The 24,217-nt window shown below is 44.7% G+C and overlaps 1 protein-coding gene across 1 annotated transcript; it reads left to right on the top strand.

Moving 5' to 3' along the window:
* The first annotated feature begins 2,523 nt into the window (after positions 1-2,523).
* On the top strand, positions 2,524-4,624 carry LOC121585418. The gene is made up of 2 exons (XM_041901765.2): positions 2,524-2,687; positions 3,457-4,624. The coding sequence occupies exons 1-2, from the start codon at positions 2,669-2,671 to the stop codon at positions 4,374-4,376; spliced, it is 939 nt and encodes a 312-aa protein (XP_041757699.1). The 5' UTR covers positions 2,524-2,668; the 3' UTR covers positions 4,377-4,624.
* Positions 4,625-24,217: the final 19,593 nt, after the last annotated feature.

Here is a 24,217-nt window from a genome sequence, read left to right as displayed (position 1 = left end):
AAGAAGTGTGGCCTCTTCCCTTTTTGACCCTTCAGCCATTGAAGGGTTGCGTTTAATGTTGTCTCGGTCCCTACTGAGTCCCACCACCGCCTCTCCTGGAACCAGCAGCACTGTGCCATCCATCAGCGCCTCCTCCCCAGCGACCACAGGAGGACCCTCAGCCCCATCTCCAGTCCCAGTCCCTGCTCCAGTCCCAGGCCTAGCTCTACAAGAGCACCCCCTAATAGAGGGTGGGCTGATAGCGAAGGACCTGAGGCACATCCTTACTGTCCTGAAGTATCGGCTGGACCGATACAGAAGACTCCCTGTGGTCGCCACATGCCTCACCGGGGAAGAATACACGCACAAGTGGCAGGAGAGGGGTGAGAAGGAGAGGGCCGAGGCAGAGGAGAAAGAGCGTCGGGCAGCCCTCAGAACACAGAGGGCACAGGAGAGGGCTGCCATGGATGAGACCATTGACGCCATCGCCTCTGCAGGACCCCCTGCTGGAACCACTCCTGACAGCTGCATCACCACTGCCAGTGCCTCCCAGTGTGCAACACCTGTAGGAGCCGCCGGAGTCCCCAGCTGCAGAAGAAGGCCACGTGCCTACTCTCCCGGCCACACCAATGTCGGCCCCTCAATCCCACCAATACAAACACCAGCTCCTCCAAGCCATCGTCGGCGGTTTTGTCCACCACCACCATGATGCACACCACCCACCCTGTCTGTCACCACCAACACGGCCTCCTCTGGACCAACTGCCTCCTCAGTCTCCCCTGGTCACACCACCATAGCAGCCTCGTCTGGTGTCCCTGCCCCCTGCAATTTGAATACCGCCACCTCCACAGGTAAACACATGTTAAATTACGAAAAAATTACTGTTTGTTATAAAACAGCAATGTAAAAAAAATAATCTCTCTTTACATATCTACAGTACATAGCACCAGCCCTCAAGTCATCTCCACCTCCTCCAAAACCTCTGCAGCTTCCTCCAGAGGTATTGATGTAAAAAAGTTGAAAAGGGTTTTCATGAAACATGCTCTGTCTAACAGTACTTTTTCTCAAACTGCAGCACAGAAAAGGAAGAGAAAAGCTCCACCGGTCACGTCGGTCACGCCACCCATGGCACCACTCTCAGGTACTTCATCTGTTTTTCTCTCTCTCTCAGTTGTATCAATTACTACTGTTGCTGAAGAACTTCTACATTTTGCAAAACCATATTAATCAATTTTTATTATTTTATTTTTTATAAAAGAAGACACCACCTGCTGTGCTCGCTGCGTGGAGCATGATCCGCCTGCAAGCTCCACTCAGGAGTGTAGATCCGAGGTGCCATGGGTGTGCTGTGACTTCTGTCAGCACTGGTTCCACTGCAGGTGTGTGCAGTGGGATCAAGAGGTAGCAGTGGAGCTGGATTATTATTGTGATTTTTTTTTTGACAATATAGGGATGGAGGTCGAGATTTAATTGTTTGTTTTGTTTGTGTTCATATGAAATTATTTATTTGTACAAAAAAAGAAATGTCTAAAATATAATATATATATTTATTGAACCCATCTTGTGTATTTCTTCCTTTACTTTCCAAGTGCATCTCTGCAACAAACTCCAACAGTGTTTTCATTGTTTAGGTCAATGCACATAACTGAAATTAAAGTTTTTCTTTGATGTAAATTATTAATACTCATATTTTAGAATTCAATTTATATACTTTCTCAAAATATAAGATGAATCTGTAAAACAAATGATGACACATTATTTGGTTACAACACTGAATATGTTGGTGAAGAACCATTTTTTAAGAGTCCACAGGAGGGCGCACCGGGCTACGTAATGAAAAGTTGACAGGCAAGTTATTTTTTACCGGAAGGCTAGCCAACTAGTCAACTATCTAGTAAACACTTTGGGTACGTGGTTGGTGTCTCTTTTTTGAACAAAATTAAACTGATATATCTTGTAATTGAACAGAATAGTAAGGTGGCCAATAACTGGGGGCCGTATGCCGATAATACGGGACGTATTTTTTTGCTAAACCGCTTATCAAAAAGCTGATAATAGTAGTATTTCAACTGAAATGTCAAACTTGCTAATTGCTAACCCGTTAGCTAAAATTTTTACGACACCAATAATCACATAACATTGATGGCTTGATCACAAGATAACACTGTTGAAGCTAATGTATTTTTTAAACGCTGTTGAATATGCCGATAATACGGGGTTCCACGCTACTAAAGAAAGCAATTAATAAATAAAGATGAATACATTACTAGCATGTGTGTATATCTTTCTCTTATTTTACCTTCACATACCAAACTACATAATAGTTCAACTCAACTTGCCCCAAACAAGACAGTAGCGTGTGGATGAATGACAGGACAGGGACAGGGAGGAGTCAGGTCAGATGCCAGACAAAGGAAGACCATCGATGCTCATGTGAGTGTTGATACTCATTTGATGTAGTAGAGATTATGGAGATTAGTATGAACAGAATGATAGGGAGAATTCGTGAAACAGGTAACGGGTATATCCTGTTCTGGTCAGGCTCTCAAATAGGGAGCAGAGGAGTACTTTCACCTGTATCACACACAGACAGAGCTCACCTGAAACAAAGAGCTGGAGGAGAGGCTGCACTGTAATCTCTGGAAGAAGAGGGATCTCATCTACTGTTCACTGAGCTTCCTGTATCATCATGGTTCCATCAAAGCTGAGTAAGTCACCTGCATTTTACTGAACCTTTAATTTCAGATAGTGGGGGTGGTGGTGAATGATTTCCCTATGCTGTATAAGGTAGTGTGCAACAACCTTTGCATATGAGGCAAATTGTTTGATAGGTGGTTTTGAATTGACATGTTTGGCTGATTCTATTTATCAATGAGATGGAAACTCATGTTTTGCCTTGACATACATGTGCAGACAGCACACTGTGAATAATGTTGACCATGTACTTATTTTGTGACATCTTATGGCAAACAAGTATTGGAGAACAACTTTGTTGCTTCAGAGAGAAGGCATTGGGACATCTACAGTATATCCAGTAACGTGCTTGAACATGAGCTAAATCCTAGTATTGCAAGAGTTAGAACCATGTGAGCAATGTGAACAATATATAAATATCATAGCACCATGCTTGGCAGCTCTGCTGGTTAAACCCGATCAGCAAGTCTATTGAGAGTCACTTGCTACAGGCACTTCACGGTTGAAGTGGCAAATGGTGGTTTCATTCAGTTGCATAGTACAATACAAATACATAGGCCTACAGTTAAATACTGTCAATACAGTAAGTACAATAGAGGAATATGATTAATGTACTCAAATTGCCAACAATTAAATATCAGGGATGATTAGATGTCTTTACTTACTTCATCGATATTTACTTATTACACATCTTTAGGCAATATATAGAAACTATACCACAAAGCTGTTATACCACATCCAGTGTTTATGTCAGTAACTCTCTCTTTTCCTGCTGTGTTTCAGAGGCCAGGAGCCCCATGTTGGAAGCAGCTCTGGGCTTTGTCCTGGGAGTGGTGGGAGGCTGTGTGCTGGGGGCCACCGAGGAGCCAGTGAATGAGGCTATGTCAGTGATGACCTCAGGGGCCCTGCTGAAGCCTGTGTCTGACGGAGTCCAGACTGTGGGGCCCTTGGGACTGGGTACCCTCCTGGGAGCAACGGCACTAACCACAGTCATGACCTCAGTGGTGGCTGGGGTCATAGTCGCAGCGGCTATGGCTTCCATATTGCTGGGTGCCAGGAGCAGTGGTGGTGGAGCATCCCAGGCAGAATCTGTGGTTGTGTGGATCGCAGTTGGACTGGCTGGCGCTTTCGGGACCACAGCCAGTGGAGCAACACTTGGCGTAGTGATTGAGGCAATCGTGGTGGACTCAGGGATGGTGGGACTTCTCTGGGCACTGAGCATATTCACCCTGCTCAAACTTGCTTTGCACCTCCTTCTCAAGTTCAAATGGAGACAAGGAGAGTCCTGTGTCCGCCTGGGACAGAGCACTCTGGAGGCCAGGGAGAGAGAGCTGAGAGAGATGGAGGCGAGGGAGGATAAGAAGAGAGACAGAGTGACAGTGGAGATGGAGCAGAGGATTGTCACATTGGAGAAGGAGGGAGAGAGGACAGAGGACCTGGAGCACAGAGGAACCTGGGAGGCACAGCGCAGAGAGAGAGAGGAGATGGAGAGAAAGAGGAGAGAATGGATGGAGGAGGTAAATGAGCAAAGGACCATTCAAGAGCAGATCAACAAAATGGTGGTGGATACCCATGACTATGACCGCCATGATCACAGCAGGATTTGGGGTGTTTGGATTCGGGGACTACCGGTTTGTGTTTGTGGTCCTTTTAGCTTTGGTCCTGTTCATGTCCTTCATGTTCATGAAATCATCAAATGTTAACTTCTGGATGTTCGCAGGGTGCATGGGAATGTTTGCCACATTTGCCATAGCGGTGCTCACTGTGCACGCAGGGCAGGAAGTGGTGTCGGAATCGATCAAAATGCGCAGGGTTGGTCAGTATATATCAAGAGGGAACATTAGCACCCGGATGAACCACAGATCTTCTCTAGAGGCCTTGGGCGCAGGATTTTTTGTGTCAAAGCTATGTCAGCTAGGCTTAGGGGCGACCGTAGGAGGCCCTTTGGGCAGGGGGGTGTTAGGCCTACTGCTGCTAGGTAGCTCTCTCTCTGCTCTCCCCCTCCCCTCTGTCTGTCCTTGATTGCAGGAGTGAAGTCTGGTGTGCGGGAGTCAGGGTTCCAGCTGCAGCTCATTCACCATAATCACCTCAGCCTTTAAGACCCGGTCAAACTTTCCACTCATCGTCAGATCAAAGTCAAGACAACCATGTTAGTCTCGCTGCCGACTCAACCTGTCTGTTTTCGCTCTTGTGTTTTTTGGACTGTTTATTTACTTTTTCTCCTGTGCCACAGATATTTGGAACCTGACTCCTGCCTCCGCTTCACTCCTGCCACCACCATCCTGCTCTCCACTATCGGGCCTCTCCTTTGGACTCACCGCGGACACTAGGACATTACGGTACCACACCTGCCCTGACCTGGATCTGTACCCTCCCTGTAACCTGGACTTGCTCTTCCCCATTTATTGGAAACCTGGACTATTGAACATTATAATAAACCTGTTAAAACTTCTCTGGCTTGGTGTACTTGTCTGCATTTGGGTTCTATCCAGTTAAATCATAACAGTATGATCTGACCAACATGAACCCAGCAGACAGTAGCTCGGATACCACCCCAGAGTGCACTCAAATTTGGACTGCCATAGCCAATCAGGGCATTCTACTTGGCCAACATGATACCCTGTTTAAGACGATTGCTGAGGACAGTCAGGTGCTGCTTAATCAGGTTCAATTACTCACCAATCAAGTGTCTGCCCTTACTACCCCTTCAGCCCAGATCAGAGAGCCTTTTGTTCCTGCTCCAGAGCGCTATGACGGGAACATGGGAACCTGTGGCGATTTTTTGACTCAATGCTCGTTAGTGTTTGAACAACAGCCCCTCACCTACGCCTCAGAAAGAGCCCGTATTGCCTACCTTATCAACTCTACTAGCGGTTCCGCTCGTGCCTGGGGATCCGCGGTCTGGGAGAGTCAGTCGGACATTTGCAACGCTTACGTGGCCTTCACCACGGAGATGAGGAAGGTTTTGACCACCCCGTACGAGGCAAGGAGGCTGCTAAACGGTTGTTTTCTCTTCGGCAGGGGGCTCGTAGTGTGGCGGAGATGGCAGTGGAGTTTCGGACTTTAGCAGCAGTGAGTGGTTGGAATGACGAGGCATTACAAGGAGTGTTCATCAATGCTTTGTCTGAGACTTTAAAAGATGAATTGGTGTCATATGATGAATCGCCTACGCTGGATAATCTTATTTCACTCACTATCAGGTTGGATAATCGGATTCGGGAGCGCCGCCGGGAGAGGAGTGTTAGTTCCAAGCAACCTGTCTGTCATCAACAAACTCCTCCCTGCATCGTCCCTACGGAGAGAGCCGTGTCTTCCCGAGTCGATACGAGGAGCACTGAACCCGAGCCATGGAGGTGGGTCGTGCACGGTTGTCCTCAGAGGAGCGTGCACGTCGTATTCAGGCTCGGGTCTGCCTGTATTGTGGAGAAGCTGGTCATTTCGTTCCTTCCTGCCCAGTTCGTCCGGGAAAAGGGCCGGCTCATCATTTATGGGAGAAGTTTTGGTGAGCCGAGCAGCGGATTCTTCCTCTTCTCCCCGCATTCTGCTCCAGGCATCCCTCCAGTGGCAGTTCCAGAATTTCTCTGTTAGTGCGCTGATTGACTCTGGTGCCGACGAAAGCTTTTGGATAGAGAGTGGGCTCAACAAATGGATTTGGAGACTGTTCCTATGGACTGTCCGCTGCAGGCTAAGGGTCTAAATGGACAATTGTTGACCCGCATTACCCATCAGACTGTTCCTGTTTGTCTTAGAGTGTCGGGAAATCATCAGGAGAACATTCAATTCCATATTATCGACTGCCCACAGACTCCCCTGGTCCTTGGTATCCCCTGGCTCATAAAACACAATCCACACATTGATTGGGTGACAGGTAGCATTGTTTCATGGAGCACATTTTGTCATGTGAATTGTTTGTGTTCTGCTCAGACTCCTGCCAGTACTGTGCCTCAACCTCCACTGGAGTCCATGGATCTTTCTGCTGTTCCTGACGTGTATCATGACCTGGCATCCGTTTTCTGCAAACACAGAGCTACTTCTCTTCCTCCTCACCGGCCTTACGACTGCGCCATTGACCTCCAGCCAGGAGCCCCGCTCCCCAGCAGTCGCCTGTACAATCTCTCCCGGCCGGAGACGGAGGCTATGGAGAACTACATTCGGGACTCCTTGGCGGCAGGTATTATGCGTCCTTCCTCGTCACCTGTAGGAGCGGGATTCTTTTTTGTTGCTAAGAAGGATAAGACCCTCAGACCCTGTATTGATTACCGTGGACTTAACAACATCACCATTAAGAACAAGTATTCTCTGCCTTTGATTAATTCTGCTTTTCCCCTCCTTCATGGTGCTACCATCTTTACGAAACTGGATCTACGAAATGCGTATCACCTGGTGCGCATTCGTAAGGGTGATGAATGGAAGACTGCCTTCAACACACCCTTGGGACATTTTGAGTATCGGGTTATGCCTTTTGGGTTGTCTAATGCCCCTGCTGTTTTTCAGGCACTAGTCAATGATGTCCTTCGGGACATGTTGAATCGGTTTGTTTTTGTCTATCTGGATGATATCTTGATTTTCTCAGAGTCCTCCCAGGAACATGAACTGCATGTGCGCCAGGTGTTGCAAAGGTTGTTGGAGAACAAACTGTTTGTGAAGATGGAGAAATGTGAATTTCACGTGTCTGAGACCTCTTTTTTGGGTTACATCATAGCTCAGGGGGAGCTGCGGATGGACCCAGCTAAGATCTCTGCTGTCACGGACTGGCCAGCTCCCTCTACCCGCAAACAACTTCAACGATTCCTGGGGTTTGCGAACTTCTATAGGAGGTTCATCAAGGACTACAGCCGCATTGCGGCGCCACTCACCGCTCTCACCTCCATCTCACGACCGTTCGCTTGGAATGAAGGGGCCGAATCAGCGTTCGAAGAACTGAAACATCGCTTCGCCTCGGCTCCCATTCTGATGCAGCCGGACCCCCGACCGCCAGTTTGTCGTGGAGGTGGATGCATCCGACACTGGGGTAGGTGCAGTGTTGTCACAACATTCTCCTGAAGATAACAAACTGCATCCCTGTGCTTTTCTCTCAAGGAAACTTTCTCAGGCAGAGAGGAATTATGATGTTGGAAATCGTGAACTGCTCGCCGTTAAGCTGGCTCTCGAGGAGTGGCGACATTGGTTGGAGGGGCGGAACAACCCTTCATCGTTTGGACGGATCATAAGAATCTGGCTTACCTCCAGTCAGCGAAGCAGCTCAACCCCCGTCAAGCCAGGTGGGCACTATTTTTTGGGAGATTCAATTTTTCTCTGTCTTACCGTCCTGGGTCACGCAACGTCAAGCCTGACGCCCTGTCTCGTGTTCATTCGGCTGTTGATACTGGTAGTAACCCTGAACCCATTTTGCCTCCTACCTGCAGTATTGCAGTCATCACATGTGACATCGAGGGGATTGTTAGACAGGCTCAACATCATCAAGCTGACCCTGGGAGGGGTCCTCCTAACCGGATGTTTGTCCCTGAGTCTGCTCGCTCCCAGGTACTTCAGTGGGCTCACTCGTCTCCCCTTACCTGTCACCCTGGAGTTTCGCGGACCCTTGACTTTGTGCGACGGAAGTTCTGGTGGGCCACGATGGAGGCGGACACTCGAGCCTTCATTGCTGCTTGTACGGTATGTGCACGAAGTAAAAACTCCACCCAGGCCAGCGCTGGTCATCTACGACCTCTACCTATACCCAGCCGGCCCTGGTCGCATATCGCTATGGATTTTGTCACTGGACTTCCCCCCTCATCTGGTAAGACTGTCATTCTTACGGTGATTGATCGTTTTTCTAAGTTCGCTCATTTTTTGGCCCTACCTAAACTGCCCACTGCCAGAGAGACGGCTGATATTTTGGTTGAACATGTGTTCCGCTCTCATGGTCTACCCACGGATATTGTCTCTGACAGGGGTCCCCAGTTTGTCTCCCAGGTGTGGAAAGCTTTCTGTAAAGCTTTGGGCATTACATCCAGCCTGTCCTCTGGATATCACCCCCAGACCAACGGGCAAGCCGAGAGAGCGAACCAGGAGATGGAGACCGCACTTCGCTGTGTCACTGGGTCTAACCCCTGGGTCATGGAGCTCCATGCTCCCCTGGGTGGAATATGCTCATAACACCTTGACTAACGCTTCCTCTGGTTTGTCTCCTTTTCTGTGTGCTCTGGGTTATCAACCTCCCCTGTTCCCTTCCCAAGAGAGGGAACTTGCGGTACCCTCGGTGCAGTCCCACATGCGCCGCTGCTGCAAGGTCTGGAGGAAGGCCAGGGTAGCTCTGTCCCGAGCTTCGCGTACATGCAGAGGCAAGCCAACCGTCACCGGTCCCAGGCTCCCGGTTACTCTCCTGGTCAAGAGGTATGGCTGAAGTCACGGGACCTTCCATTGAAGGTGGAGTCGAAGAAGATGGCGCCTCGTTTTATAGGACCGTTCAAGATACTGTCTATTGTTAACCCCTGCGCGGTTAAGCTACAGCTTCCTGCCTCCCTACGGGTTCATTCCACCTTTCATGTTTCCCAGATTAAGCCTGTGTCGGTTAGCCCTTTGTGCCCGCCCTCTCGTCCCCCTCCTCCGCCCAAGATCGTGGGTGGGGGTCCGGTCTACACTGTCCGGCGACTTCTGGATGTTCGCCGCCGGGGTCGTGGTTTCCAGTACCTGGTGGATTGGGAGGGTTATGGTCCTGAGGAACGTTCCTGGGTGCCCAGGAGCTTCATTGTGGATCCTGCTCTGGTTCGTGAGTTTCATAGGTTACATCCTGATAAACCCTGTCGGCCGCCAGGTGGCGTCCGTAGAGGGGGGTACTGTTAGGCCTACTGCTGCTAGGTAGCTCTCTCTCTGCTCTCCCCCTCCCCTCTGTCTGTCCTTGATTGCAGGAGTGAAGTCTGGTGTGCGGGAGTCAGGGTTCCAGCTGCAGCTCATTCACCATAATCACCTCAGCCTTTAAGACCCGGTCAAACTTTCCACTCATCGTCAGATCAAAGTCAAGACAACCATGTTAGTCTCGCTGCCGACTCAACCTGTCTGTTTTCGCTCTTGTGTTTTTTTGGACTGTTTATTTACTTTTTCTCCTGTGCCACAGATATTTGGAACCTGACTCCTGCCTCCGCTTCACTCCTGCCACCACCATCCTGCTCTCCACTATCGGGCCTCTCCTTTGGACTCACCGCGGACACTAGGACATTACGGTACCACACCTGCCCTGACCTGGATCTGTACCCTCCCTGTAACCTGGACTTGCTCTTCCCCATTTATTGGAAACCTGGACTATTGAACATTATAATAAACCTGTTAAAACTTCTCTGGCTTGGTGTACTTGTCTGCATTTGGGTTCTATCCAGTTAAATCATAACAGGGGGAAGATAAAGGGAGGGTTATAGCAGGATCAGCTGGGTTGGCAGTGGTCATTCTGATAGTAGTGAGGGTCTCTTCCCCTGTGGTGCTGGGAGCGGGAGGGACCTCAGGGGCACTGTTAGGGGTGGTAGGCGCAGCAGGGGTGTCTGTTGGGGCAACAGCAGCAGTGGCAGTGGGGTGGTCCACATGGGCAGGTACGATAGGGACTACAGCAGGGATGGTTTTAGGAGCTTTGGGGATGGGTAAGTGGCACTTTGTCAACATTGGATTGCAGATGCCGGTGGCTTATATATTTTCTATGACCAATCTTTTTTGACAGAGCATTCAACGGGAGAATGAGGTATGGTGTTGGGTGGACACACAGTGAAGGACATTCAAGGACAAAACTGTACGGTATTCTATATGTTGATTTCATGTTCTTGATTTCATGTCTTGCCATAAGGAGAGGCTCTTGCTGTACATCAATTCTGAAAGGAAAAACAAATGTCTGTGAAAAATACAACTTTTTTGGTCCTTTTTCATAATGCTGTGTTTTTGTTGTTTTATTATAAGCCTACTTGACAACCTGAAGAATGCCCAAAATAAATATAAATGTGGCTTTGTGGTATGTGTCGCAATCATGAGCAATAAAGTAGAACCTGTTTCATGCCAGCATTCCCACTTGTCTCGATAAGCTAATCAAACAGCCCATCAAATAGTAACGCTGAGGCATTTATCTTTTTTTAATGAAATGTTTATTGTCAAGCAAAGACGATACTATCTAACAAATGTACACCATTTCATTTCATCATAGATTGTAATGATTCATTAGTGTGTTAACGTTTAATTTAATGTAAGTGAAAATAGAGAAATGCCTCTTAATAACTTTCATTTTCAGACGAAACAGTAATTACAACAAACACACTTTATTGAAATATGATCTCTCAATTTATTCTCAAATAGACTACTGAAGTGAAACATTGTTAGTTGTAGTCAAAGTAATCAAATTCACTTATAGCTATAGTAACAGAACCATTCTATTGAAAAGCAGAAGTGAAAACACCAGCTGTATGTCTACACTTCATGAAAGTATAGAGATAGAGATGCTACTCCTCCATCACACACTGGTTCCTCAGAAGGGTTCCAGTGATGGGTTCAGTCTGGCTCTCATGCTGGACCTGGCAGACGTACTTCTCTCCAGACTCCCAGGTGGAGCGGTGTAAAGTACGAGTGCTGCTTGTGCTGTAAGTCCCATCAGGGCTACGTACGGACTGGCTGTCCTGTTGGTCTCCGGAGACACCCTTCCCATCCATTGTCCAGCTCACAGTGACTTGATCAGGGTAGAAGTTGTTGATCAGACAGAGCAGCGTGGTCTGACCACCAGTTCTGGTCCTTACCAGTTGGGGCAAACACACCGACCTGAGGGGCGGATGTGGCACGACCTGTGGAAAACATATTAATGAATAAATGGAAATCCAACCATCAGCATCTGGGAATATACTACATTATGTTTTTTGTTTGTTTGTTTTTTACAATTCTCTCTAAATAAAAAAGGTAAGACATTATACAACCTGAAAATCAAACTAGCATGTATTTAATTAATTAATTAACGTAATAAAACATCCCCATCAAAATCCGTCTGTTTAAGCTAGAGATATCTGTTATTTTGTATGGGCTGCGTCTCAATCCACCGCATCCGCCTATGTTGGCCTTCCGCATCTGCGGTGGAAAGTGGCAGAGCTACATCGCTGTTTGTCAGACCAGGAGACCTCCCGAAAATCAGTCTTCTCACGAAAATGTTTGTAGCACCCGAACGGTTTAACCACTCTTTGGAAAGGGGAGACTCCCACGCACGAAGATGATGGTGTTCTCCGTTTTGCTCTCCGACCCTGACTAGTGTCACGGGACTCGTCTGAAGGTAACCCGGTACCGGATATTTAAAAAAATATAAGTATTCAAGTAGTTTTGTGCCAACAAATAAAAGGGGTTTCCAAAAAATATTTATATATTTCCTGAGCTTTCTTATCTTCTAGATATAGGACAGACACTTCAAAACCTTATTCCTTATTATTTATTTGTTGTTTTGCCATTTATGAATGTGTTATTCAATGTGTTTTTATGGGCTATAGTAGTAAAGGCCAAATTTGATATTTTATCAAATAATAAAACATTTAAAATGTTGATACCTACAGGGGTCCTAAAATTCAATATCAAATAGCTAAATGATCCATGGTATGACCATCTTAAAACAATTCCATATGTTAGCTTAGTAGAACCCCCCCCTCCCCCCTTAGTATTTTCGTAGCCTCCAGCATAAACAGAATGAAATATGTATACATGCAGATAGACAATATGAATATATGTATTCTTGATTTACATAATAATAAAATATATTTTGTAAATTTGTAAAATACAACATAATTATTAACAGAAATATTGGTAAGACTTTATTATAATAACTATCATGAATAAATGTGTAAACATTTATAAGCATTAAAAGCCTTCCATTCCATAATAATTTAGAACATTTATAATAATTTATAAAGCATGTATAAGCATTTATGAAGGCTTCACAAAAGTTATTATATGATAGGATGAAATACAAAGTGTTACCAAAACATTAGATTTATGAAATTGATTAAAAAAAGAAAATCATTAAGCAGTCTACACAACTGCAGTGTTTTGATGGACCCATTCAAATTCAGCAGCATAGAGAGGGCAATATCAAAATAAAAATGTCTCTGAAAGAATAATAAACTCTTGTTTTTAATTAAATTAGTTGTTGTTTGTTACAGTAAAATATCTGTTCATAATTACACCATGATGGTTCCACTTACAATAATCCCAGGGTTTCACTAGTCATTTCAAAAAGTCAGTTTAACTTATTAACTTATTATTTAATTATTTTAAAAAAATAGTAATAACAGAAATGTCTATAAACAGTATAGTCTATTGATTAGAAACATTGTAGAAATTCTTTGCAACTTACTCTTAATGATCAGTTTGGTCCTTTGCCCAAACATGTACCACAGTGATTTAAACAGATGAGGAGGTTGTACAAAAACCTCTCCTCCACTAAGCTCACTGGTCCATGAATGGCACTAGTTGACAGAATTTAAAAAGAAATATCAACCTCTACAGTATCATACAAATTATCCATCATTTAATGTAACTATTCAATTGTTTATCATAATTTTTTGTAACTCTTTTTAGTAAGATAGATTACATTTCTATTGATTTGTTATAAACTATGAACAATCTTACAGTGGGAGTTTAAGATTTGTTTTCAAATAGTTTTACCAAGCTCAATAACATTACAATTTCAAACATGAATCCTTACCTTAATGATCAATCCAGTGGATGTCTCTTCGTGTACTCAAATAGCTGAATACAGATGAAAGATTTAGCACCAGGAATCATCCCATACTGATCATGTCATCACAGTGATTCCTAGCCTGGTCCCATTTCTCAATTCAATATCCCTCAATGTAAATAGAAAATCATAACAACCTTTATTCCAGGATCAGCTGTATCATGTCCCAGGTAACTTGGGACTTTATAGCTCCTGCATAAGGAGTCTGAGAGGTTGTCCATGCACAGTAGATATGTAATTATTGATGGAAGCAAAATATCCAGAAACATCATCATGTTTTCACTAAGTAGTGTAGATCCCAAATGTCCATATCGGCTTGAAGATCTATGATGATCAAAATTCATAAGAGCTCTAGCACATACGGGAGAGGCTGTTTTGACCGAATATAGAGTCTAGTGTAGACCGAGGTTACAAGCATGGGACAGTTTTTCACTGAAGCTAAACTGTGCACTGGAGCTTGGCAACATTCTCATATGAGAATGGATATGCATCAACAGCAACCTTGGGAAAATTATCTGCATTATCATTAACAGCAGACTCATAATTTTCTTCAGTGAAAACAACGTTCTGAGCAAATGTCCAATTGGCTTTTTACCAAATTACTGTACGACAGACAACGTATTCACCCTGCACACCCTAAGTGACAAACAAACAAACCAAAACATGTCTTCTCATGCTTTGTTGATTTCAAAAAAGCTTTTGACTCAATTTGGCATGAGGGTCTGCTATACAAATTGATGGAAAGTGGTGTTCGGGGAAAAACATATGACATTATAAAATCCATGTACACAAACAATAAGTGTGCAGTTAAACTTGACGAAAAACACACAATTTTCTTTCCACAGGGCCGTGGGGTGAGACAGGGATGCAGCTTGAGCCCCACCCTCTTCAACATATATATCAATGAATTGGTGAGGGCACTAGAACAGTCTGCAGCACCCGGCCTCACCCTACTAAAATCTGAAGTCAAATGTCTACTGTTTGCTGATGATCTGGTGCTTCTGTCCCCAACCAAGGAGGGCCTAGAGCAGCACCTAGATCTTCTCCACAGATGCTGTCAGACCTGGGCCCTGACAGTAAATCTCAGTAAGACAAAAATAATGGTGTTAAAAAAAAGGTCCAGTTGCCAGGACCACAAATACAAATTCCATCTAGACACCGTTGCCCTAGGGCACACAAAAAACTATACTTACCTCGGCCTAAACATCAGCATCACAGGTAACTTCCACAAAGCTGTGAACGATCTGAGAGGCAAGGCAAGAAGGACCTTCTACGCCATCAAAAGGAACATGAAATTCGACATCCCAATTAGGATCTGGCTAAAAATACTTAAATCAGTTATAGAACACATTGCCCTTTATGGTTGTGAGGTCTAGGGTCTGCTAAACAACCAATAATTCACAAAATGGGACAAAAAAACACATTGAGACTCTGCATGCAGAATTCTGCAAAAACATCCTCCGTGTACAACGTAAAACACCAAAAAATGCACGCTGAGCAGAATTATGCTGATACCCGCTAATTATCAAAATCCAGAAAAGAGCCGTTAAATTCTACAACCACCTAAAAGGAAACGATTCCCAAACATTCCATAACAAAGCCATGACCTACAGAGAGATTAACCTAGAGAAGAGTCCCCTAAACAAGCTGGTCCTGGGGCTCACAAACACAAACAGACCCCACAGAGCCCAGGAAAGCAACAGCAACAAATTTAGACCCAACCAAATCATGAGAAAACAAAACGATATTTAAATTTTTACATTTAGCAGATGCTCTTATCCAGAGCGACTTACAGTTAGTTAGTGCATACATTATTTTTTTTACTTTTCATACTGGCCCCCCGTGGGAATCTGACCCACAACCCTGGCATTGCAAACGCCATGCTCTACCTACAGGGCTACATTACATTTACGTCATTTAGCAGACGCTCTTATACAGAGCGACTTAGAAATTGGTGCATTCACCTTATAGCCAGTGGGATAACCACTTTCCCAATTAATTAAAAAAAAATATATATATATATTTTTTTTTTTTTTGGGGGTAGAAGTATTACTTTATCCTATCCCAGGTATTCCTTAAAGAGGTGGGGTTTCAAATGTCTCCGGAAGGTGGTGAGTGACTCCGCTGTCCTGGCGTCGTGAGGGAGCTTGTTCCACCATTGGGGTGCCAGAGCAGCGAACAGTTTTGACTGGGCTGAGCGGGAACTATGCTTCCGCAGAGGAAGGGGAGCCAGCAGGCCAGAGGTGGATGAACGCAATGCCCTCGTTTGGGTGTAGGGACTGATCATAGCCTGAAGGTACGGAGGTGCGTTCCCCTCACAGCTCCATAGGCAAGCACCATGGTCTTGTAACAGATGCGAGCTTCAACTGGAAGCCAGTGGAGTGTGCGGAGAAGCGGGGTGACGTGAGAGAACTTGGGAAGGTTGAACACCAGACGGGCTGCGGCATTCTGGATGAGTTGTAGGGGGTTTAATGGCACAGGCAGGGAGCCCAGCCAACAGCGAGTTGCAGTAATCCAGACGGGAGATGACAAGTGCCTGGATTAGGACCTATGCCGCTTCCTGTGTAAGGCAGGGTCGTACTCTCCGAATGTTGTAGAGCATGAACCTACAGGATCGGGTCACCGCCTTGATGTTAGCGGAGAACGACAGGGTGTTGTCCAGGGTCACGCCAAGGCTCTTCGCACTCTGGGAGGAGGACACAACGGAGTTGACAACCGTGATGGCGAGATCATGGAACGGGCAGTCCTTCCCCGGGAGGAAGAGCAGCTCCGTCTTGCCAAGGTTCAGCTTGAGGTGGTGATCCGTCATCCATACTGATATGTCTGCCAGACATGCAGAGATGCGATTCTCCACCTGGTTATTAGAAGGGGGAAAGGAGAAGATTAGTTGTGTATCGTCAGCGTAGCAATGATAGGAGAGGCCATGTGAGGATATGACAGAGCCAAGTGACTTGGTGTATAGCGAGAATAGGAGAGGGCCTAGAACTGAGCCCTGGGGGACACCAGTGGTGAGAGCACGTGGTGCGGAGACAGCTTCTCGCCACGCCACTTGGTAGGAGCGACCGGTCAGGTAGGACGCAATCCAAGAGTGAGCCGCGCCGGAGATGCCCAGCTCGGAGAGGGTGGAGAGGAGGATCTGATGGTTCACAGTATCAAAGGCAGCAGACAGGTCTAGAAGGACAAGAGCAGAGGAGAGAGAGTTAGCTTTAGCAGTGCGGAGAGTCTCCGTGACACAGAGAAGAGCAGTCTCAGTTGAATGACCAGTCTACATCCCTGCCAGCCATTCCCTCACCTATCCTGGACGACGCTGGGCCAATTGTGCGTCCCCATGGGTCTCCCGGTCACGGCCGGCTATGACAGAGCCTGGATTCAAACCAGGATCTCTAGTGGCACAGCTAGCGCTGCGATGCAGTGCCTTAGACCACTGTGCCACTCGGGAGGAATTACTTGACACATTGGAAGGAATTTACCAAAAAACTGAGCAAACTGGAATGCTATTTGGCCCTAAATAGAGAGCACACAGTGGCAAAATACCTGACCACTGTGACTGACCCAAAATTAAGGAAAGCTTTTACTATGTACAGTTGAAATCGGAAGTTTACATACACCTTAGCCAAATACATTTAAACTCTGTTTTTCACAATTCCTGACATTTAATCCTAGAAAAAGATCCCTGTTTTAGGTCAGTTAGGATCACCACTTTACTTGAAGAATGTGAAATGTCAGAATAATAGTAGAGAGAATGATTTATTTCATCACATTCCCAGTGGGTCGGTAGCATTGCCTTTAAATTGCTTAACTTGGGTCAAATGTTTCGGGTAGCCTTCCACAAGCTTCCCAAAATAAGTTGGGTGAATTTTGGCCCATTCCTCCTGACAGAGCTGGTGTAACTGAGTCAGGTTTGTAGGCCTCCTTACTTGCACACACTTTTTCAGTTCTGCCCACAAATGTTCTATAGGATTGAGGTCAGGGCTTTGTGATGGCCACTCCAATACCTTGACTTTGTTGTCCTTAAGCCATTTTGCCACAAGTTTGGAAGTATGCTTGGGGTCATTGTCCATTTGGAAGACCCATTTGCGACCAAGCATTAACTTCCTGACTGATGTCTTGAGATGTTGCTTCAATATATCCACATAATTTTCCTTCCTCGTGATGCCATCTATTTTGTGAAGTGCACCAGTCGCTCCTGCAGCAAAGCACCCCCACAGCATGATGCTGCCACTCCCGTGCTTCACGGTTGGGATGGTGTTCTTCGGCTTGCAAGCCCCCCCTTTTTCCTCCAAACATAACGATGGTCATTATGGCCAAACAGTTCTATTTTTGTTTCATCAGACCAGAGGACATTTCTCCAAAAAGTACGATCTTTGTCCCCATGTGCAGTTGCAAACCGTAGTATGGCTTTTTTATGGTGGTTTTGGAGCAGTGACTTCTTCCTTGCTGAGCGGCCTTTCAGGTTATGTTGATATAGGGCTCGTTTTACTGTGGATACAGATACTTTTGTACCTGTTTCCTCCAGCATCTTCACAAGGTCCTTTGCTGTTGTTCTGGGATTGATTTGCACTTTTCACACCAAAGTACGTCCATCTCTAGGAAACAGAACGCGTCTGAGCGGTATGACGGCTGTTTGTACAGATGAACATGGTACCTTCAGGCGTTTGGAAATTGCTCTCAAGGATGAACCAGACTTGTGGAGGTCTATAATTGTTTTTCTGAGGTCTTGGCTGATTTCTTTAGATTTTCCCATGATGTCAAGCAAAGAGGCACTGAGTTTGAAGGTAAGCCTTGAAACAGATCCACAGGTACACCCCCAATTGACTCAAATTATGTCAATTAGCCTATCAGAAGCTTCTAAAGCCATGACATCATTTTCTGGAATTTTCCAAGCTGTTTAAAGGCACAGTCAATTTAGTGTATGTAAACTTCTGACCCCCTGGAATTGTGATACATTGAATTATAAATGAAATAATGTAAACAGTGTAAACAATTGTTGGAAAAATTACTTGTGTCATGCACAAAGTAGATGTCCAAACCGACTTGCTAAAAATATAGTTTGTTAGCAAGAAATTTGTGGAGTGGTTGAAAAACATGTTTTAATGACTCCAACCTAAGTGTATGTAAACTTCCGACTTCAACTGAACATACTCAGTGAGCGTAGCATTGGTATTTAGAGAGACCTGGCTCTCAAGAGAAGACAGACTATGTGCACACTCCTCACAAAATGAGGTGGAAACTGAGCTGCACTTCCTAACCTCCTTGTATGACCATATTAGAGACACATATTTCCCTCAGATTACACAGACCCACAAAGAATTCGAAAACAAATCGAATTGTGATGAACTCCCATATCTATTGGGTGAAATACCACAGTGTGCCATCACCAGTGGTGTAAAGTAATTAAGTAAAAATACTTTAAAGTACTACTTAAGTAGTTTTTGGGGTTTCTGCACTTTTACTTTTACTTCACTACATTCCTAAAGAAAATAGTGTACTTTTTACTCCATACATTTTCACTGACACCCAAAAGTACCCATTACATTTTGACAGGAAAATGGTCCAATTCACACACTTATCAAGAGAACATCCCTGGTCATCCCTACTGCCGCTAATCTGGCGGACTCACTAAACACAAATGCTTCATTTGTGAATAATGTTGGAGTGTTGGAGTGTGCCCCTGGCTATCCGTCAATTTAAAAAAATCTAGAAAATTGTGCCGTCTGGTTTGCTTCATATAACGAATTTGAAATGGTTTATACTTTTACTTTTAATTTGATACTTAAGCACATTTTAGCAATTACATTTACTTTTGATACTTAAGTATATTTAAAACTAAATACTTTTAGACTTCTATTCAAGTAGTATTTTACTGGGTGACTTTCACTTTTACTTGAGTCATTTTCTATTAAGATATCTTTACTTTTACTCAAGTATGACAATTGAGTACTTTTTCCACCACTGGCCATCACAGCAGCAAGATTTGTGACCTGTTGCCACAAGAAAAGGGCAACCAGTGAAGAAAAAAACACCATTGTAAATACAACCCATATTTACATAACATTGATGGCTTGATCACAAGATAACACTGTTGAAGCTAATGTATTTTTTAAACGCTGTTGAATATGCCGATAATACGGGGTTCCACGCTACTAAAGAAAGTAATTAATAAATAAAGATGAATACATTACTAGCATGTGTGTATATCTTTCTCTTATTTTACCTTCACATACCAAACTACATAATAGTTCAACTCAACTTGCCCCCAACAAGACAGTAGCGTGTGGATGAATGACAGGACAGGGACAGGGAGGAGTCAGGTCAGATGCCAGACAAAGGAAGACCATCGATGCTCATGTGAGTGTTGATACTCATTTGATGTAGTAGAGATTCTGGAGATTAGTATGAACAGAATGATAGGGAGAATTCGTGAAACAGGTAACGGGTATATCCTGTTCTGGTCAGGCTCTCAAATAGGGAGCAGAGGAGTACTTTCACCTGTATCACACACAGACAGAGCTCACCTGAAACAAAGAGCTGGAGGAGAGGCTGCACTGTAATCTCTGGAAGAAGAGGGATCTCATCTACTGTTCACTGAGCTTCCTGTATCATCATGGTTCCATCAAAGCTGAGTAAGTCACCTGCATTTTACTGAACCTTTAATTTCAGATAGTGGGGGTGGTGGTGAATGATTTCCCTATGCTGTATAAGGTAGTGTGCAACAACCTTTGCATATGAGGCAAATTGTTTGATAGGTGGTTTTGAATTGACATGTTTGGCTGATTCTATTTATCAATGAGATGGAAACTCATGTTTTGCCTTGACATACATGTGCAGACAGCACACTGTGAATAATGTTGACCATGTACTTATTTTGTGACATCTTATAGCAAACAAGTATTGGAGAACAACTTTGTTGCTTCAGAGAGAAGGCATTGGGGCATCTACAGTATATCCAGTAACGTGCTTGAACATGAGCTAAATCCTAGTATTGCAAGAGTTAGAACCATGTGAGCAATGTGAACAATATATAAATATCATAGCACCATGCTTGGCAGCTCTGCTGGTTAAACCCGATCAGCAAGTCTATTGAGAGTCACTTGCTACAGGCACTTCACGGTTGAAGTGGCAAATGGTGGTTTCATTCAGTTGCATAGTACAATACAAATACATAGGCCTAAAGTTAAATACTGTCAATACAGTAAGTACAATAGAGGAATATGATTAATGTACTCAAATTGCCAACAATTAAATATCAGGGATGATTAGATGTCTTTACTTACTTCATCGATATTTACTTATTACACATCTTTAGGCAATATATAGAAACTATACCACAAAGCTGTTATACCACATCCAGTGTTTATGTCAGTAACTCTCTCTTTTCCTGCTGTGTTTCAGAGGCCAGGAGCCCCATGTTGGAAGCAGCTCTGGGCTTTGTCCTGGGAGTGGTGGGAGGCTGTGTGCTGGGGGCCACCGAGGAGCCAGTGAATGAGGCTATGTCAGTGATGACCTCAGGGGCCCTGCTGAAGCCTGTGTCTGACGGAGTCCAGACTGTGGGGCCCCTTGGGACTGGGTACCCTCCTGGGAGCAACGGCACTAACCACAGTCATGACCTCAGTGGTGGCTGGGGTCATAGTCGCAGCGGCTATGGCTTCCATATTGCTGGGTGCCAGGAGCAGTGGTGGTGGAGCATCCCAGGCAGAATCTGTGGTTGTGTGGATCGCAGTTGGACTGGCTGGCGCTTGGGACCACAGCCAGTGGAGCAACACTTGGCGTAGTGATTGAGGCAATCGTGGTGGACTCAGGGATGGTGGGACTTCTCTGGGCACTGAGCATATTCACCCTGCTCAAACTTGCTTTGCACCTCCTTCTCAAGTTCAAATGGAGACAAGGAGAGTCCTGTGTCCGCCTGGGACAGAGCACTCTGGAGGCCAGGGAGAGAGAGCTGAGAGAGATGGAGGCGAGGGAGGATAAGAAGAGAGACAGAGTGACAGTGGAGATGGAGCAGAGGATTGTCACATTGGAGAAGGAGGGAGAGAGGACAGAGGACCTGGAGCACAGAGGAACCTGGGAGGCACAGCGCAGAGAGAGAGAGGAGATGGAGAGAAAGAGGAGAGAATGGATGGAGGAGGTAAATGAGCAAAGGACCATTCAAGAGCAGATCAACAAAATGGTGGTGAAATACGTGGATTTCCTGGCGTTTTCAGGGATACCCATGACTATGACCGCCATGATCACAGCAGGATTTGGGGTGTTTGGATTCGGGGACTACCGGTTTGTGTTTGTGGTCCTTTTAGCTTTGGTCCTGTTCATGTCCTTCATGTTCATCAAATCATCAAATGTTAACTTCTGGATGTTCGCAGGGTGCATGGGAATGTTTGCCACATTTGCCATAGCGGTGCTCACTGTGCACGCAGGGCAGGAAGTGGTGTCGGAATCGATCAAAATGCGCAGGGTTGGTCAGTATATATCAAGAGGGAACATTAGCACCCGGATGAACCACAGATCTTCTCTAGAGGCCTTGGGCGCAGGATTTTTTGTGTCAAAGCTATGTCAGCTAGGCTTAGGGGCGACCGTAGGAGGCCCTTTGGGCAGGGGGGAAGATAAAGGGAGGGTTATAGCAGGATCAGCTGGATTGGCAGTGGTCATTCTGATAGTAGTGAGGGTCTCTTCCCCTGTGGTGCTGGGAGCGGGAGGGACCTCAGGGGCACTGTTAGGGGTGGTAGGGGCAGCAGGGGTGTCTGTTGGGGCAACAGCAGCAGTGGCAGTGGGGTGGTCCACATGGGCAGGTACGATAGGGACTACAGCAGGGATGGTTTTAGGAGCTTTGGGGATGGGTAAGTGGCACTTTGTCAACATTGGATTGCAGATGCCGGTGGCTTATATATTTTCTATGACCAATCTTTTTTGACAGAGCATTCAACGGGAGAATGAGGTATGGTGTTGGGTGGACACACAGTGAAGGACATTCAAGGACAAAACTGTACGGTATTCTATATGTTGATTTCATGTTCTTGATTTCATGTCTTGCCATAAGGAGAGGCTCTTGCTGTACATCAATTCTGAAAGGAAAAACAATGTCTGTGAAAAATACAACTTTTTTGGTCCTTTTTCATAATGCTGTGTTTTTGTTGTTGTACTATAAGCCTACTTGACAACCTGAAGAATGCCCAAAATAAATATAAATGTGGCTTTGTGGTATGTGTCGCAATCATGAGCAATAAAGTAGAACCTGTTTCATGCCAGCATTCCCACTTGTCTCGATAAGCTAATCAAACAGCCCATCAAATAGTCACGCTGAGGCATTTATCTTTTTTTAATGAAATGTTTATTGTCAAGCAAAGACGATACTATCTAACAAATGTACACCATTTCATTTCATCATAGATTGTAATGATTCATTAGTGTGTTAACGTTTAATTTAATGTAAGTGAAAATAGAGAAATGCCTCTTAATAACTTTCATTTTCAGACGAAACAGTAATTACAACAAACACACTTTATTGAAATATGATCTCTCAATTTATTCTCAAATAGACTACTGAAGTGAAACATTGTTAGTTGTAGTCAAAGTAATCAAATTCACTTATAGCTATAGTAACAGAACCATTCTATTGAAAAGCAGAAGTGAAAACACCAGCTGTATGTCTACACTTCATGAAAGTATGGAGATGGAGATGCTACTCCTCCATCACACACTGGTTCCTCAGAAGGGTTCCAGTGATGGGTTCAGTCTGGCTCTCATGCTGGACCTGGCAGACGTACTTCTCTCCAGACTCCCAGGTGGAGCGGTGTAAAGTACGAGTGCTGCTTGTGCTGTAAGTCCCATCAGGGCTACGTACGGACTGGCTGTCCTGTTGGTCTCCGGAGACACCCTTCCCATCCATGGTCCAGCTCACAGTGACTTGATCAGGGTAGAAGTTGTTGATCAGACAGAGCAGCATGGTCTGACCACCAGTTCTGGTCCTTACCAGTTGGGGCAAACACACCGACCTGAGGGGCGGATGTGGTACGACCTGTGGAAAATATATTAATGAATAAATGGAAATACAAAGCATCAGCATCTGGGAATATACTACATTATGTTTTTTGTTTGTTTGTTTTTTACAATTCTCTCTGAATAAAAAAGGTAAGACATTATACAACCTGAAAATCAAACTAGCATGTATTTAATTAATTAATTAACGTAATAAAACATCCCCATCAAAATCCGTCTGTTTAAGCTAGAGATATCTGTTATTTTGTATGGGCTGCGTCTCAATCCACCGCATCCGCCTATGTTGGCCTTCCGCATCTGCGGTGGAAAGTGGCAGAGCTACATCGTTGTTTGTCAGACCAGGAGAACTCCCGAAAATCAGTCTTCTCACGAAAACGTTTGTAGCATCCGAACGGTTTAACCACTCTTTGGAAAGGGGAGACTCCCACGAAGATGATGGTGTTCTCCGTTTTGCTCTCCGACCCTGACTAGTGTCACGGGACTCGTCTGAAGGTAACCCGGTACCGGATATTTAAAAAAATAGAAGTATTCAAGTAGTTTTGTGCCAACAAAAAAAAGGGGTTTCCAAAAATATATATATATATATTTTCATGGCCTCCAGCTTAAACAGAATGAAATATGTATACATGCAGATAGACAATATGAATATATATATTCTTGATTTACACAATAATAAAATATATTTTGTAAATTTGTAAAATACAACATAATTATTAACAGAAATATTGGTAAGACTTTATTATAATAACTATCATGAATAAATGTGTAAACATTTATACGCATTATAAGCCATCCATTCCATAATAATTTAGAACATTTATAATAATTTATAAA

This window comes from Coregonus clupeaformis, unplaced genomic scaffold (assembly GCF_020615455.1).
Source record: "Coregonus clupeaformis isolate EN_2021a unplaced genomic scaffold, ASM2061545v1 scaf0596, whole genome shotgun sequence".
NCBI classification, from domain to species: Eukaryota; Metazoa; Chordata; class Actinopteri; order Salmoniformes; family Salmonidae; genus Coregonus; species Coregonus clupeaformis.
The sequence above is the reverse complement of the archived record's forward strand: the minus strand, read 5'-3'. Positions and strand labels throughout refer to the sequence as shown.